This window comes from Zonotrichia leucophrys, chromosome 5, assembly GCF_028769735.1.
Source record: "Zonotrichia leucophrys gambelii isolate GWCS_2022_RI chromosome 5, RI_Zleu_2.0, whole genome shotgun sequence".
NCBI lineage: Eukaryota > Metazoa > Chordata > Aves > Passeriformes > Passerellidae > Zonotrichia > Zonotrichia leucophrys.
This window is the reverse complement of record NC_088175.1, coordinates 38,948,547-38,962,518: the sequence shown is the minus strand read 5'-3', so window position 1 is coordinate 38,962,518 and position 13,972 is coordinate 38,948,547. Positions and strand designations below refer to the sequence as shown.

At 37.3% G+C, this 13,972-nt stretch overlaps 1 protein-coding gene across 6 annotated transcripts in view; it reads left to right on the top strand.

Annotated features, from left to right (window-relative positions):
* Window positions 1-12,245, top strand: part of PPP6R3 (protein phosphatase 6 regulatory subunit 3) — a 52,638-nt gene extending 40,393 nt beyond the window's left edge. For 3 of the 6 annotated variants that reach the window (XM_064714562.1, XM_064714558.1, XM_064714559.1), the window contains 6 exons: window positions 1,008-1,161; window positions 2,231-2,337; window positions 3,273-3,423; window positions 6,330-6,347; window positions 6,669-6,791; window positions 8,763-12,245. In XM_064714562.1, the coding sequence (XP_064570632.1) occupies window positions 1,008-1,161; window positions 2,231-2,337; window positions 3,273-3,423; window positions 6,330-6,347; window positions 6,669-6,791; window positions 8,763-8,814 (605 nt within the window). In that variant the 3' untranslated portion in view covers window positions 8,815-12,245. Of the gene's footprint in view, window positions 1-1,007; window positions 1,162-2,230; window positions 2,338-3,272; window positions 3,424-5,714; window positions 5,904-6,329; window positions 6,348-6,668; window positions 6,792-8,762 lie in introns of those variants that run through there. The other 3 variants (XM_064714563.1, XM_064714560.1, XR_010440472.1) reach the window with 2 other exon arrangements.
* Window positions 12,246-13,972: the final 1,727 nt, after the last annotated feature.

The window sequence follows — 13,972 nt, the reverse complement described above, 5'->3', positions numbered from 1 at the left end:
TGGAAGCCTTTCAGACCAGCTTTTTGTCTAACAATGTTCTTTTAGAAGACTTCCCCTCTGAAGATCAGTGAACTTGCATTGTTCTGGTTTCAAATGTGAGTGAAAGATACACATCAGGAGATTCTTATGTGGAATCTTAAATGATGTAATAGATTGAAAAGTTTTCACATTCAAGTCAGACTAAACTGGCTTTTGTTAAACTGGCAATGTCTGTAGGTAAAAGCCCTGTGTTTATCTAGACTGTAAGGAATTAAATTAGAAGGAAAAGTTAAGGGTTTTCTTTTCTTTTGTCAGATTGGTGTCGTTGGCATCTGTGTGTCAAACAAGTTTTGATCCATGTGGGTCTCCTCCCATATCTGCCTGGGTTGGAATTTCTAATTGCTAGTCAGAGCTTCCTTTTCAGCCTGTTTTTTTGTATGTAAGTGTTAATGAAAAACATGTTTCCCTTGGGTAGGTGAAGTTTTTTGAATGGACCTATCCTAAATTAGATGCTGTTCACAGTTGCTTCCAAATTTACAATATCAATAAATATTTTAAGTTGTAAAAAGCCTTAAACTTTTCTGAAATTTAGCAGTGGTCTTAGTGCATGAGAAATTATTTGAAGAAATTGAAGAAGGGGTAAAAACTTTTGTGGTTTTCATTTTTATAGAAATTAGTTTGAAAAATGGTAACAAATATTGAGGTTAATTTAAAGGATAAATCAGGATTGTACTTGTGATTGAAAATGTTTTATTAGTTTTGTTTTCAGATAAACTTTTTTTTTTTTTTAGCAGAGTGCTGTGAATTACTGATCTTAAAATTCTGCCTTACTAGCAGAATTTTCCTTTTAGGGAATACATTAATTTTTTAACAGGATATACGGGATTTTTCTGCATGTGCTTTCAAGTCTAGTTATGAATCTTGCTTCTCTTTATGAAATGTACATAGAGGGAATCAGTGTTAGGCATATGTGCACTCATGTTCTTTGTAGAAATTTGTTCCTAATGACCCTGGTGATGGTTTTTCAGCGCCTAACTGGTCAGCAAACTTTGATGTACCCATGGAGACTGCACACGGTGCCAGTCTGGATTCTGTTGGCTCTGCTGTGTGGAGTACTGAAGCACCTGTGCCAGCTAAAGAAACTGGCTGGGCTTCCTTTTCTGACTTCACATCCTCTTTGAGGTAAGAATGTCACTCATTCAGGGTGAGTTTGGTTTTCTTGCGGTGTTGCTCTCAGCACAAGCCTGTGTTGCTGGTGTACGTAAAGTGTCTGAAGAATGTTGTGTGTTTCAGCAGCATGTGTCTGTGTGATCTCCCTTTCCAGGTTGAGTGGGTACTAGTGTTTTGGGCTTTTAAAATTTCATATTGTTATGCAGCTGTGATAAATAGGTAGTTCTGCATGATTTTGAGAACACACAAGATAATGCTGTTCTTTTTTTGGATTGAACTCTACACTCTACTGAAGTCTTTTGTATGTGCCTAATTACTTAGATGTAAATTTTGACTTGCCAAATATTGGCAGTCAGGAACTAATTCCTTCTCATATTGGAAGACTTTGCTTTTATACACTTTTTTTTTACTTTCTGTCTGGGCATCAAAACACCTCAGATATAAAAGTATGATTTTTTCTTCCAACATAAAATTGTGTTGTTTCATAATTGAGGCAGGTAAATTGATAATCAAATTAAGGGCCTAGAAAATGAAGACCTGAGTTGCCACATTACTGAATAGAAGATACATTCTGTAAATGGTGACGTGTTTTTCCAGTGGCCAAATCTTGTCATCTGAGTTCCTTTAAAATTAAAAACTTGTAGCTGTACTGTATATAAAATTAAGTAGTGAAATCACTTTTGTAGTGCTTCATGACTGCACTGGCAGTTTCAACAGAGAACTATCAAATTGGAAAAATGCATTTAGCAAAACAGTAAAAAATATTTGGAAACATTGCAAGGAGCTGGTGATTACCTGTATGCCTCAGTTACCAGGGACATGTCCACTAGTACTTGTAATGTAACAAAATGAAGTGAAAATGAGATTACCATCTACATGCTCAGCTCAGTTCTGGTGCATTTTGCATTACTAAACTTCTATTTAGTATGTCTTTCCAGCACTCTTAGAACAAACATGCTTAATTCAGTTTCAGTATAGTTCTAGGCCTTACAGCTTTCATAGAGAACTAATACTGCCTTAAGAACACTTCATTTTGCTACTCAGAGATGTTTCTGAAATGTTTTTTTAATTCTATTTGAAGCTCAAAAGACTCCTTAAGAAGCAATTCTCCTGTGGAAATGGAAACAAACACAGATCCAGGTGATCCATTGAGTGCAAATGCAACTACTCATACAACACAGCTAGAGAGTAAGTAAACTGCACTGCATTTCCAAATGCTAATGGCTTGATCATAGGAGTTGCACCTAGGAAAAATCTCCATGGACTTCAAAATTTTAGATTTAGACTCCTCTCTGGCTCTGCTGCTATTTTGATGGTTATTAAAAGTGACTTTTCAAAGAATTTATAAACTATTTAAACTAGTTTCCAATTTAAAACAAGAGCCAGTGTTACTGATCCAGCTAAAAAGTTTGCACATCATGAAGAGAAAAGCATTACAAAGATACAAAGTTTGTAAGTTTGTTGTGTTAGACAATCTTCTCACTTGTGTCAGCATTTAGCTGAGCTGATGCCCAAAAGGAATGGTAGCCTCCAGTCTTGATCTGTGGGGCAATGGGCCAGTAGCCTCAGTGTGTTCAGATTTCTCCTCCGTGCTCATTCCTTTCTAAAGCCACCTTCACTGTGCCTGCCCTAATCATTTGTTCAACGTGTATGAACTGGTAAAAGGACAAAAATATTTTTATGAGCTTTTTCTCTACCTATTATTACCAGAGAGAGCAAGAAGTGCGGGTGAGAAGTCCATGCACACTGAGCATCCCAAAGATTTGTCACTACTCAGAAGCTTAAAGTCAAATTTGTGCTGTGTAGACTTGTCATGAATTTGACTGTACAGAAAAATAATTGGTCACCATAATCCTACTAAGACCTTGTTTAGGCAAAACTGTTTCACTAACCACTGTCAGTCAAAACTACAAAAGCTACAACTGTGGCTTTTCCTTAAACCATCTCTAAGTAATACTCATGCTTTCTATGCAGCACTTGCAGAAATGTGACATTCTCTGTAAGGAAGAATTCAGTATGCAAAACTGCAAAAATACCGTTCTTGATATATTGGCTTATGTGCTTGTACATGAGATAAAAACATAGCCAGCCATATGCTAAATTGCTTCTATTTCTGCTTGCAGCCCCAGGAAGTGTTGCTATGGAGGCCAGCTCAGATGGAGAGGATGATGTGGAAAATGCAGACAAGGTAACCGAAACAGTCATGAATGGCAGCATGAAGGAGACACTGAGCCTAACTGTAGATGCTAAAACTGAAACTGCTGTTTTCAAAAGGTAAGGATGCCTGTTTATTGTCTTCCCACCATGTAAATAGAACTGTGTTGATGGAACACTGTATCATCAAAGAGAGTTTAAGTGATAATTCCTGAGGCACACTAGAAACCTTTCAAAGTAATTGTTTTAAAATTTGACTTCTAGTTAGTTACTATAACATGTGACTTTACTTATCAAGCCTTAGTTTCAGTTCAAGGTTATAGCACAGGACTGACTCAGCTTTTGTCCCTGATGCAAAATTGTGCATTTTTCATGTACAGTTCTTTTAACATTGCACATCAAAATGAAGCTTTTAAAACTTTGCACAGAATTCTTAGATTTGGATTGGAATTTCATTCCTCTCATCCAGGAGGATGGAAGCAGAAGTTGAAGGCCAGCCAGGCACTGCTTTTGAGTGTAACTCATCAGACACTTGGGGTGATCACTGCTGGTGGTGTGCACAATGGTGTTAAATCTCTTCTGGACTACAGGTGGCACATGGAATTCTAGAATAACTGGAAGAACAACTTCTTAATTTTGCTGTCTTCTGATACAAAGATTCAGGAATAAGTGTCATTTTGCTACATGGTCAAAATGAATATTATATCAACACTGTGATCCTTTTATGAGAATAAAGCCCGTTTCAGCATTGTCTGCTCCATGCCATCTACTAAGATATTGTGAGCTCAGATTTAATGATCAAGTGCTTTTTGTTTAGTATTATGTGCTTTTGTTTAATATTTATGTAGGGAAACAGAGGCTACAAACAATATGACATGCCAAAATTTTGCTTTTATTGAAGCTGACGTGTTCTGGCTCCACCCTGATGTTGACAAATTGGAACACACTGCTAGAGCATTTTGACATGCAACCCTCTTCTTGTTCTTCTAGAATAACTTTCTAGTATCTGTCCCTATTCTAGCTTTAAATACTAAAAAGAAATTGTCAGTATGTCTTGGAAATTGCTTAAAAAAACCAACCCCGAGTTGGTTTCTAATTCCAGTATTAGAAACTTTTCCAGTGTTGCTCCTTACACTGCCTGTAGTTTAAATTAATTTACTTCATTAAAAGTAGTTGGAGATAATTCCTGAACTATCCAAAATATACAGACCTTGAAAACCAAGCAGCTTTCCACCACTCTTTATTCCATTCTTATGGTTATCTGAGTGACTTAACTTCTGATGGTTTTTCAGCACAAAGGAGAGGGAATTTGTGGCTGCACAGTGCTTCTAAATCAAATGGCATTGATACAGGAGTGAACCACAGCACTTTAGAGAGGTGTTGGGGCTCCGTGCACATTGATGTCACATGAAGCCATCCATAGTGCATTGCTGATGTAGTAAATGATGTGTCTGCTCTCCAGTTTGTTGTCTTTTGCACAATGCTTTTACATGGTCTTCACTCTTTGATGTTCACAAATTTGGTTTAGTTACCCATTGTGTCTTTGAACTTCTCCTTAAACTAGTTTAGCTCACATGCACTTTCAGGTTGTGTGACTTGTGATACTGGTGCAAAAACTAACATGAGGAGGCAGCACCTGGTGACAGTTCCTGCCTCCCTTCATGGAATTACCTGCTAGAACTGTAGTTAAAAAGACCTAGTGGTGCAAAGGGATGCAATATCATAGAATTGCCCCAGTCAGAAGAGACCTTGAAAGTTTATCTGGTCCAATCTTTTATGGGAAACGGAGCCCAGATGAGATTACCAGGCACTCTGTCCTATTGTATATTGAAAACTTCTTGGATCTTGATTTGGAAAGGAAATGTCAAAGGAAGATACAAGGGGTCTCAAAGATGAGGCCTTAAATGTCAAGACTGTTCTACTCTGATAGACATGTGCAGCTTCATAGTGAGTCAATGCTCAAGTTGCATTTTTTAAAACCAGCTTGCTGGGAGAAGGTCTAAAGTAAGGGATAGTTAGAGTAGTGAGGGGAAGTCCTGCTCTGGCCTGTTTGCCTTTCAAAGTGGATGCTTCCAGACTTCAGCTTTATCTAGGTTTCTGTCAAAAGAAAATTGATGGTGTTGAAGTCAACATTGAGGGGATTTATAAGTGCCATAGTGAATTTGTGGAAAGCTGCAAAGGACAAAAATGTGATTTCTGAACTTAGTTCAGAGTGGAGAACAAGTAGGAAGAATGCCAGCACAGACTGCCTCTTTAAAAAGTAAAAAAACTGAGGACATCACTTTCGATGGTGATGGTGACAAGTATTTTATTTGGAAGGAATGCAAAGACTATCAAGGCAAATGAGATGGGGAGATTAGATGGGGAAAACTTGATGAGAGATTGCAATGCAAAAGACAGTATTTTTGCAGGCTCTGCAGGATAGAAGGAGAAAAGAGAAGGATTCATTGAAATTTAAAGGATCCATGGAAAGGAGAACTGTGAGAATAGGAAGAAAACCAGCAGAGGAGATTGGCACTTCTTGAATAAATAGATTTGTTGCTACAGAGGTATAAGATTGATTGTCTACTTCAGAGCTACTTTATAACTGTCTCTTGCAGGTATATATGCTCAAATTTGTGTTTTAGTTTGCTCATAATGGTGTGATTGAGGTGGAAGAGGGTGGAATAGAGAGGCAGAAAAGTTTGGGTTTAGAGGCAAACCAGAAGATTTGTTCACTGATGACTTTTGAGGCTGCCTGGTTACATGGTACTGTCTTACATAGTGTGAATGTACAACTTTTTCACTAAACTTTGTTTTTGTCTACAAGAGGCAGTTTGTGAAGTAGATTGGGCTGCAGTCTTTGTACCCCATAAACCATACATAGTATTCACTGTGGAGTTACTAGGGAGTTTATTATGTAAGATAGTGGTGAGTTAATGATTTTGCTGGTATGTTTCATGGACAGACGTTATTAATGCCAGTTTCTGAGGGAATCTTGAATTTCTTTTATACTTTCTTCCATTTTTGCATTCTTCTGGCTTCAGAGTGTTGAAATCCTATCGGTATGTATAGTAAAGGCTCATGATTGTTACCACTTCAGGCATCACATACATTCCTTTTTTCCTTTCTGATCTTATTTGCAATCACTGTGTTTCCTGCCCTTTTATCCAGTCAAGTTTTAATGGATGTAAGCACCAGTGCATCATTAGGTGTTTGTGAAGTCTAGAGCCATGTGCTTGATCTTCATATTGCAGTCATAACTTAAAATCCATTTGCATGTGAAATATGGACCTGTCTCAGTTTTCTCCTGTTGCCTGAAATTCCCTGTAAATAAACTTCAAATACATCAAATAATGACTTTTTGTTTTATTTTGTTTTTTAAGTGAGGAAGGAAAATTGACTACCTCGCAGGATCCTTCTTGTAAATATGTAGTAGAAGAGAATACAGAGGTTGCAGAAGAGGTCCCTTCAAGTCTTCAGCCTACTAACAGCAGTCCAGAACAGAGGTAACTGTATTCAAGGATGCTTTCAATTCTCTAAATAGCAGTTTATGTGCTTTTCTAACAGGATTGATCTAAAGAGATTGAGTTTAGCTCAGTCTTAAAATGTGCTTGCTTTTATTTTAATAAATTCTCCCAAGTTGGATTTTCAGTTGTTTCTAAGACTCTTGAGTCATCAAAGGTGTATTTTTCTTGCAGGGAGTTGTAAATATCCCATTCTGTTCTGTGACAGTGTTACCAAGTTAGAATAGTGCATTGATGCACAGAACTCCACTGTGTGTTCTCATTGTACTCTAGATAGATTAAAATATGTGTGTTTGACAAATTTAGATTCTGTTTTTTAAGATTTATTTATGAGCCAGTAGTTAACTAGCTCCTTTCTTCTAACTTTCTGCTCTGCATAAATCTCAAACTTGATCAAGAAGGGGATTCCAATCAGAAAAAACAACCCTGTATACCTCAAGTGGGAGACCCAAAAACTCTTTCACAATGTCTCCTAGAGATGCTGTCTTTATCAAGACAGCAATATTTTTTTAAAATGTTGATAAGTATTATATTGTAGGGAAAAAGTCCTTGGGTACTTGGTTATCTTTTGCGTAAAAATGTTTGTCTGAACCAGCGGAGGGTTCTCAGAGCTAGCAGTTTGCTAGTTTGCCTTTAAGTTGTGGGAAATGTCAAGGAAGTCCTTTCACCAAATCCTGCTGGCTTCAGCAAAGCTCAGAACTTTCTCTAAAGGTGGCTGTTGCAGTAGATCCTCATAAGCACAGGATTAATACCAAGATAAACCTAATGGTGCTTTTGGGGCTCCATGTATGTATGACTAGTGGAAGGAGTCCCCTAGGTAGGTCTCTGGCTGGTGCCTAGCAGGAGTCATCTCTGCTAGGAGCCCTGTTCTGTCATGGACTTTTTTCTTGGACAGTTAACAAGTGAGTGATGGTTGTGCAGACTGTCACACTTCTGTCCATGCAGCATTTGTTTCTTACCTTCCAGCTTTCTCTTAAAAGTGTTTGCTTTTATCTAGTGCTGTCTGTCTTTTCTCTAATGTTTACATATGTTTTTTAAAAAGTGTTTTTAGAGCTTAGCAGCCAAAGACTTAGCTAGGGGGCTTCTGCTGGTCATGTGCATGTAGAGCACGGACCCCAGAGTGGCTTCTCTGTGATGTCCACCATCAGAGAACAGGAGTTACAGGTAACTTTCCTCATCTGTAGTTTCAAGCAGTATTTGCATTCTTTTAGAGAATCTTCAAATGTATTCCTCAGACTTGGAACTGAATGGAAGTTGGGATTTTTTTTGCCTCTGTTGCTTGCATATTTTTGATGTCCTCATGCATTGGTTTGATCTCTTTATGCCAGTCCAGAGCAACTGAGCCCATGTTTACACTCAACTTTTATCTAAAAATGTATATACTGTTACTGTTTTCACTCTTGTAGGTTTGCTGTCCATTTTCCTCCGTACTTCATGAACATTTCATCCTAATGGATTGACATTCAAAGTACTTGTGAAAGGCTCTTTGTAGATTAGATTAATAACTAAAGCAATTTTTTAAGATGCTGTTGTTTTTTCCTGTTGTGTCCTAGCTGCTGGCTTTCCAGTGCAACCTTAAATACTCCTGGTATCACATTTTGCCTCAGAATAAGATTTGGATAAGTATCAGAAATGTGCTCCTTATTAGTAATTCTGAATACCACGTCTCTGGAGATCACTTACTAGATCAGTTAATGAAGGCCACACATTCTTCAGTGGTGTGCTCAGTTAATTGAGTGCTGTGCCTAATTAGGAAATAAGGACTCCAGAAATGCTGGACTGCAGAGGATAATTGGGATGAGCATGTTATTAGCACATGTTTCCTTCTTTCACTTCATGGGTTTTGCTACACAGGATCCAGGGTTCTTAATTTTTGGTTTGGTTTTTATTGCACCTGCTTGAATTTGCTTTGATCTTTTTTGTATGCTTACATATCTTTTTTTGGCCTCTTAGGACTGATCAACACACCCATTTAGGAGAGGCATCTGTTAATGGCCCTGTATGATATGTGATGTCTACTGCCTTGGCTGAAGAGAAAGAACTGATGTCCAGGTGTTTGAGTATTTCTGAGGATATCATCTAGACCCTGTTGAAGCCAGTCACTGCTGCACTAATTTCGCAAGGAATCAGGACCAGCAACATTTATATTCTAGATTTTAAGACATTGTACAGAAATTCATAAGTGTAAAAATATTGCACATTGAGAAATACCAATAATTTTTGCGTATGTTTATATTGTATTGTTCTAAATAATGGGGGGCCTGTGAAATAAGATCCTGCTACCCATGTAATGATGACAGTAGTGTTACTATAGTTAAAATGGCTGTAAGAATAGTTTTATAAAAAAGTGAATACAAAAATCTAATGTATTTGAGACATAACTATTTGACAATTAGTGTGACCAAAGTATTTAGCAGTTTTCTTACATTTTTCACCTTGTAAAAAAGAAAAAGAAAATTCATGTTTTTTCTGAAACTGAAATGCCCTATAAATGTTATTTTGGTTGGTTTAGCTTTCAAAAGTGATTTAAATAAGAATTTTTTGGTGTTCAACATTTTACAACAGGTTTTTTAATTGGTAATTGTTTTCTGTATTGTTCTAAACAGATCAAAAAATGTAAGTCTATTGGTAGAGATTTTAAGTATTTATTGCAACAGCTTAGTTGACAAATTGATGTTACTGTAAAGCCATATGTTCTGTTAAGTCTAGTTTGCTTGAAACAATACCTTCCAGGTGAAACACTAGAATATTTGGAGTGCACATGGCTTGTTGTGTTTAAGTGGTTCACCTGCCTTTAAACAGTTCACCAAGATTTAGTTTAATACCAAGCATTATACAATGGAACATTTCAGAACAATCTGCGTATTTAAAACGCTATAATCCTTTTAGACAAGTCAAGTAAAAGAAATGCTCATGCTGCTAATGTAATTACAGTACCTGCATTTTAAAAGTAAATAGTGTTTTTAATACAAATTTTGGCAGCAGAGCATGTTAATTGGTAATTTCACTGTACTGATCTGTGTGAGGCTTTCATTTGTATGTTCTGAACCAGTTTTTTCACAGCTGGTTTGTGTATATATATAGTGATTATGGAAACTAATTCTGTGTAATTTATAATTTTCTATGTCAGTGTAAAATTCCAACAGCCTTCTCAAACAAACAGAAGCAATATACTGTATATTGCCACATTGTCTGGTGAAAGGGTTAAAATACTCCTGCACTTTTAGACGCAAAACCATTTTTGTTTCTGTAATAGTCATATTCATTTATTTTTTACATCATTTGTTTTCCTGACCAGTATTTAAAGCCAAAAGGATATTCTAAACAATGGCCAATGATTTCTTTTAGAAGGCGTCCCAAACAACGTGCCTAAACATTACATTGCATACAGAAATAAAAAACCCACATGTATGTCACTGCCCTTATTGCTTTCTCTTTTGCATTTTTGGCAAGGTTCAGTGCACTTGTCCTGAGAAGTTTTTGCCAAGTGATCAGTTGTATGAAAATGAAGGGGTAAAACCACAATATCATAAGTGGAATTGGTAACTATAACAAACTTTTATTTGTACTTTATAAATTATGGAATCCAGTCAGTTTCTAAGTTTTCTTTATCAGTTCAGAATTACTTTCAGATCAGCTCGACCAAAACCATTTTGTGTGTTAGCTTTAAGGTTGGCACCTGTCCTTTTGTCACTTTGATCTGTCACTGAACAAGCAGGTTTGGAAACAAAACTGCTCATTTTGACACATGAATTGGAGTCAAGTGCAAGTTCCAAATTCAGGCAAACAGCAAGTTGGTTTGCATAAGTTTGATGCTTGTAAGGAGAAAAACTTGTGTCCTTTCCAGTGGAACTGTTTGTCCCTTGCTAAAATGTTGATTTATTTAGCTCTGTAGCTATCAAAACTGGAGAACACAGTAGATGAAATTGCATCTGGACCCTGTTGCCTTCATTTCAGCAGTCTTGTACTTGTCCTTCTGTTCACAAGCTCTCATATCAGTCCACTGTTCTGAGGACGTGTAGGGTCTGTTTTACACACTCACTCTATTACTTGCACAAGGAATCCAGAACTTGAAAGCACTGGAGGTGTGTTTGGGATGGGGAGGGAGGGTCTGTGGGTGGGTGTAAGCACACCTCTTCTGCCGTCCTTCATCAACACTGCTGTTGATCTGCTGCTCACATAGCCTTACAAAGGTTTGAACATACTGCAAGAATCCTGAATGGCTGTTACCCAGCCTGTGTAATCAGATTGGACTTGCATGCAATGGAATTTGAGTCTTCTTGAGGAAAAGATATTTTAATACATTTGCAGCATGGACTGAAGTCTAATACCTTTGAACGGGTTTGAAATCCTCCAGTGTTTTTAGCAGCAACTAGGATGAAATGAGCTTGCTTTGAAGGGCTTGTCCACTGCCACATTCCACAGTGGTTTTTGAAATGGCTAAAGGCTCAGTCACTTGAAACTGAGGAATAATGATATTGGTTGATGTCAATGGGCAGTGGATTTACCCCTTAGGATTTCTCTGGAAAAGGATTTTTACTCAAAAAAGAGTATGTTTCAAAAGTGGCTAGAGCAGTAATATCTGTAGTAGCTCATTGCCTCTTCCCATCTGGCAGAGCGGATGAATCATGCCTTCTTGACCAGTGAAACCATTAGTTTTAAGTGTAAACCCTGAATTAGTTTTATAGCAAAACTGTTCCATTTAAGTAAAAGCGTAAGTCATCATCTTGACTAACATTACTATTAATTCACTGAAAAGATAACAGGACAGTGGAAACAATCTCATTATGATGTTGTACATGGAATCCCATGTGACCATGCTCTTGAGTGAAGTCTAAATTTTTGCACCTATTAAACCTTGTATCTACCTCTTGAAAACAGTGACTTCTGTGTTGTCATCTGCATACTTCTGTGGAAACTTACAGTGACATTCATGCTTTGTGTGAAATCCATTGAGGAGACTTGTGAGGAAGATGAATCAGATTCTTACTGTCATTCATTATAAGCTTACTTTTCTGTTTAAATTTTAAAGCATTAATTTCCTTGGAGATTTTGTTTTCTGGCATATGTCTCATACAGTTATATCAGGAAGTACTTACTGTATATAACTGGCTCTATTAATAGACTTAATCACCTCTGACTGTCTCAGAATAAATAGTGCTTTCTCTAGTGTAGTGTAAGTGCTTTGAGTTTCATTATGAAAGTGTCTGTATTGTTTTCCAAACCAGGATGGAAAATGGCTGTTATTGTGGCAGCAAAATGTCCTTTATTGGTAAAGGTTTTAACATCTGTATTTTAGCTTCTGCATCTTACTTGCTAGCAAGGTAAGGATTTGGCATCTTCCTGTTTCATTATTGTTTGAGTATGTAAGGTTACAGCATGAAAGGAGATTAAGTTAATAAAATGAAAATAAAAAATATTCTTACTGTAAAGATAGATGCATTTTTCTGTCTCCTTTAGGTAGAAGAGTTCATGACATTTTTTGGACTTGCTCAGACCAGGTTCTGTTACTTGTTTCAAATTGTGATTTGCCCTGTGTTTAGTCTTGGTTAATGACTTGGATGTAATCACACTTCTAATGATATCCAAGGGGAATCTGTGTACTTCTTACTCTGCTGCCACAAGCTAAAGCACTGAGACCCAAATTTCCCTTGTGTTTGGCTCATAGCATCTTTTAGAATTTCTCTTTTAGATGAGCCTGAGCTTAGCATTTGCCTACTTTTTGTTGGAGAGGGGAACTTTTTCTGTATTTGTCTTCTCTAAGTCACTAAGTACCTTGCAAAATGAGGGGGCATTCCCTTAGGTTTCTGGCCATAGCTTAAACACTGTAATTCTGATTCTTGGGCCTCTTTCTGGATTTGAGTTGTGTATGGTGTGGGTGCTTTCCCGTGGTTGGTGTTTTCTGAGTCTTAAATCATTATTCTGAAGACTGATCTTGCCATACAGCCACCCAGAGTAAGAAAGCTACACCTTGCCTATCTGTGGTTGTGTAGATTTTGTTGCTCCTGTCCCATGAGATAGAATGCTTGCCCTTTAGCACAGGGGAATTTTATCTGCTTGTCTCACTACTTAGATCTGTAGATGTTATTTAGGTAGATGGGTGTTTGGTTCTCAAGGATGTAACAGACATCATTTTTTCAGATGGAACCTGGACCTGTTAGGAATCAGTTAGGTCTGCTTTTAAACTCCACTGTGTGCCTCACTTATGTCTTTCTTACCTGGGAATGGTTCTTCTATTTTCCTTATCTACACCAATTATCTGTCAAAGGTTGTTACAATTTCACCTTGGATAATGCACTAGTGTGGCTTTTTTGCAAGAGCACTGAAGCCTGACTGCAGATGACGCAAATAAAAGCTGCTTTTCCTTACACCAAACAATTGAATGTTTGGGAAATCCCTCAGCTATTTTTTCAAATGAAAGAAAAAAATGTTGACTGTTTTTCACTGCTTCTCATATCAGACAAGATTGCTAAAATGAGCTAAGATGCTAAAACTCAAGTGACCTTGTTTCTGTTATTGGGAGTTCTCCAAAGCACCTTTCCTCCTATATCTTCAGTGAAATACTTGTTAATGCTCTACTTGTTAAACTGGGCTGTTTTTCTTTAGTTACTGGTAAACTTACAATTCTGAGATGTGCTTTCAGATGAGAAGGGCTCTGCTTTGGAGTGAGCCATGGAGGACTGTGCATATTAACAAACAAGGTAGCTACAAGGAACTTTGAGATATTTGTGAGAATGTGGGGCCCTATTGTTATTCTTTAGTCCCTTCAGAATAAAATAGCTAGAAAAGATAAAAGGGCTGACAAAATGTGCTACTTTTCTTTTTAATGCTAGTACTTTGCTTGTCTAGTTTGATCTACTTCAGACACAAATCTCTGAACTTGGAAAGTGATGCGTAATTTCCTGGTGAGTGAATTGTTTCAAGCTTTAATTACATGATTCACATAGAATTCACACTTATTTTTATGTACAAGCACTGAAGATAATTTTTAACTGAACTATTTAAATAAATCTCTCTAGATTCACACCTGTGTGCATGCACATCAGTATGTAGGACACATTCTCTTAACATGGCCAGTGCCGTGCCCATGGTGCATTTCCAGAGTGTGCAGAACTGCAGAATACCAAGAAGAACGAAGAGGTATTTGTGCACAGGGTCCAGCC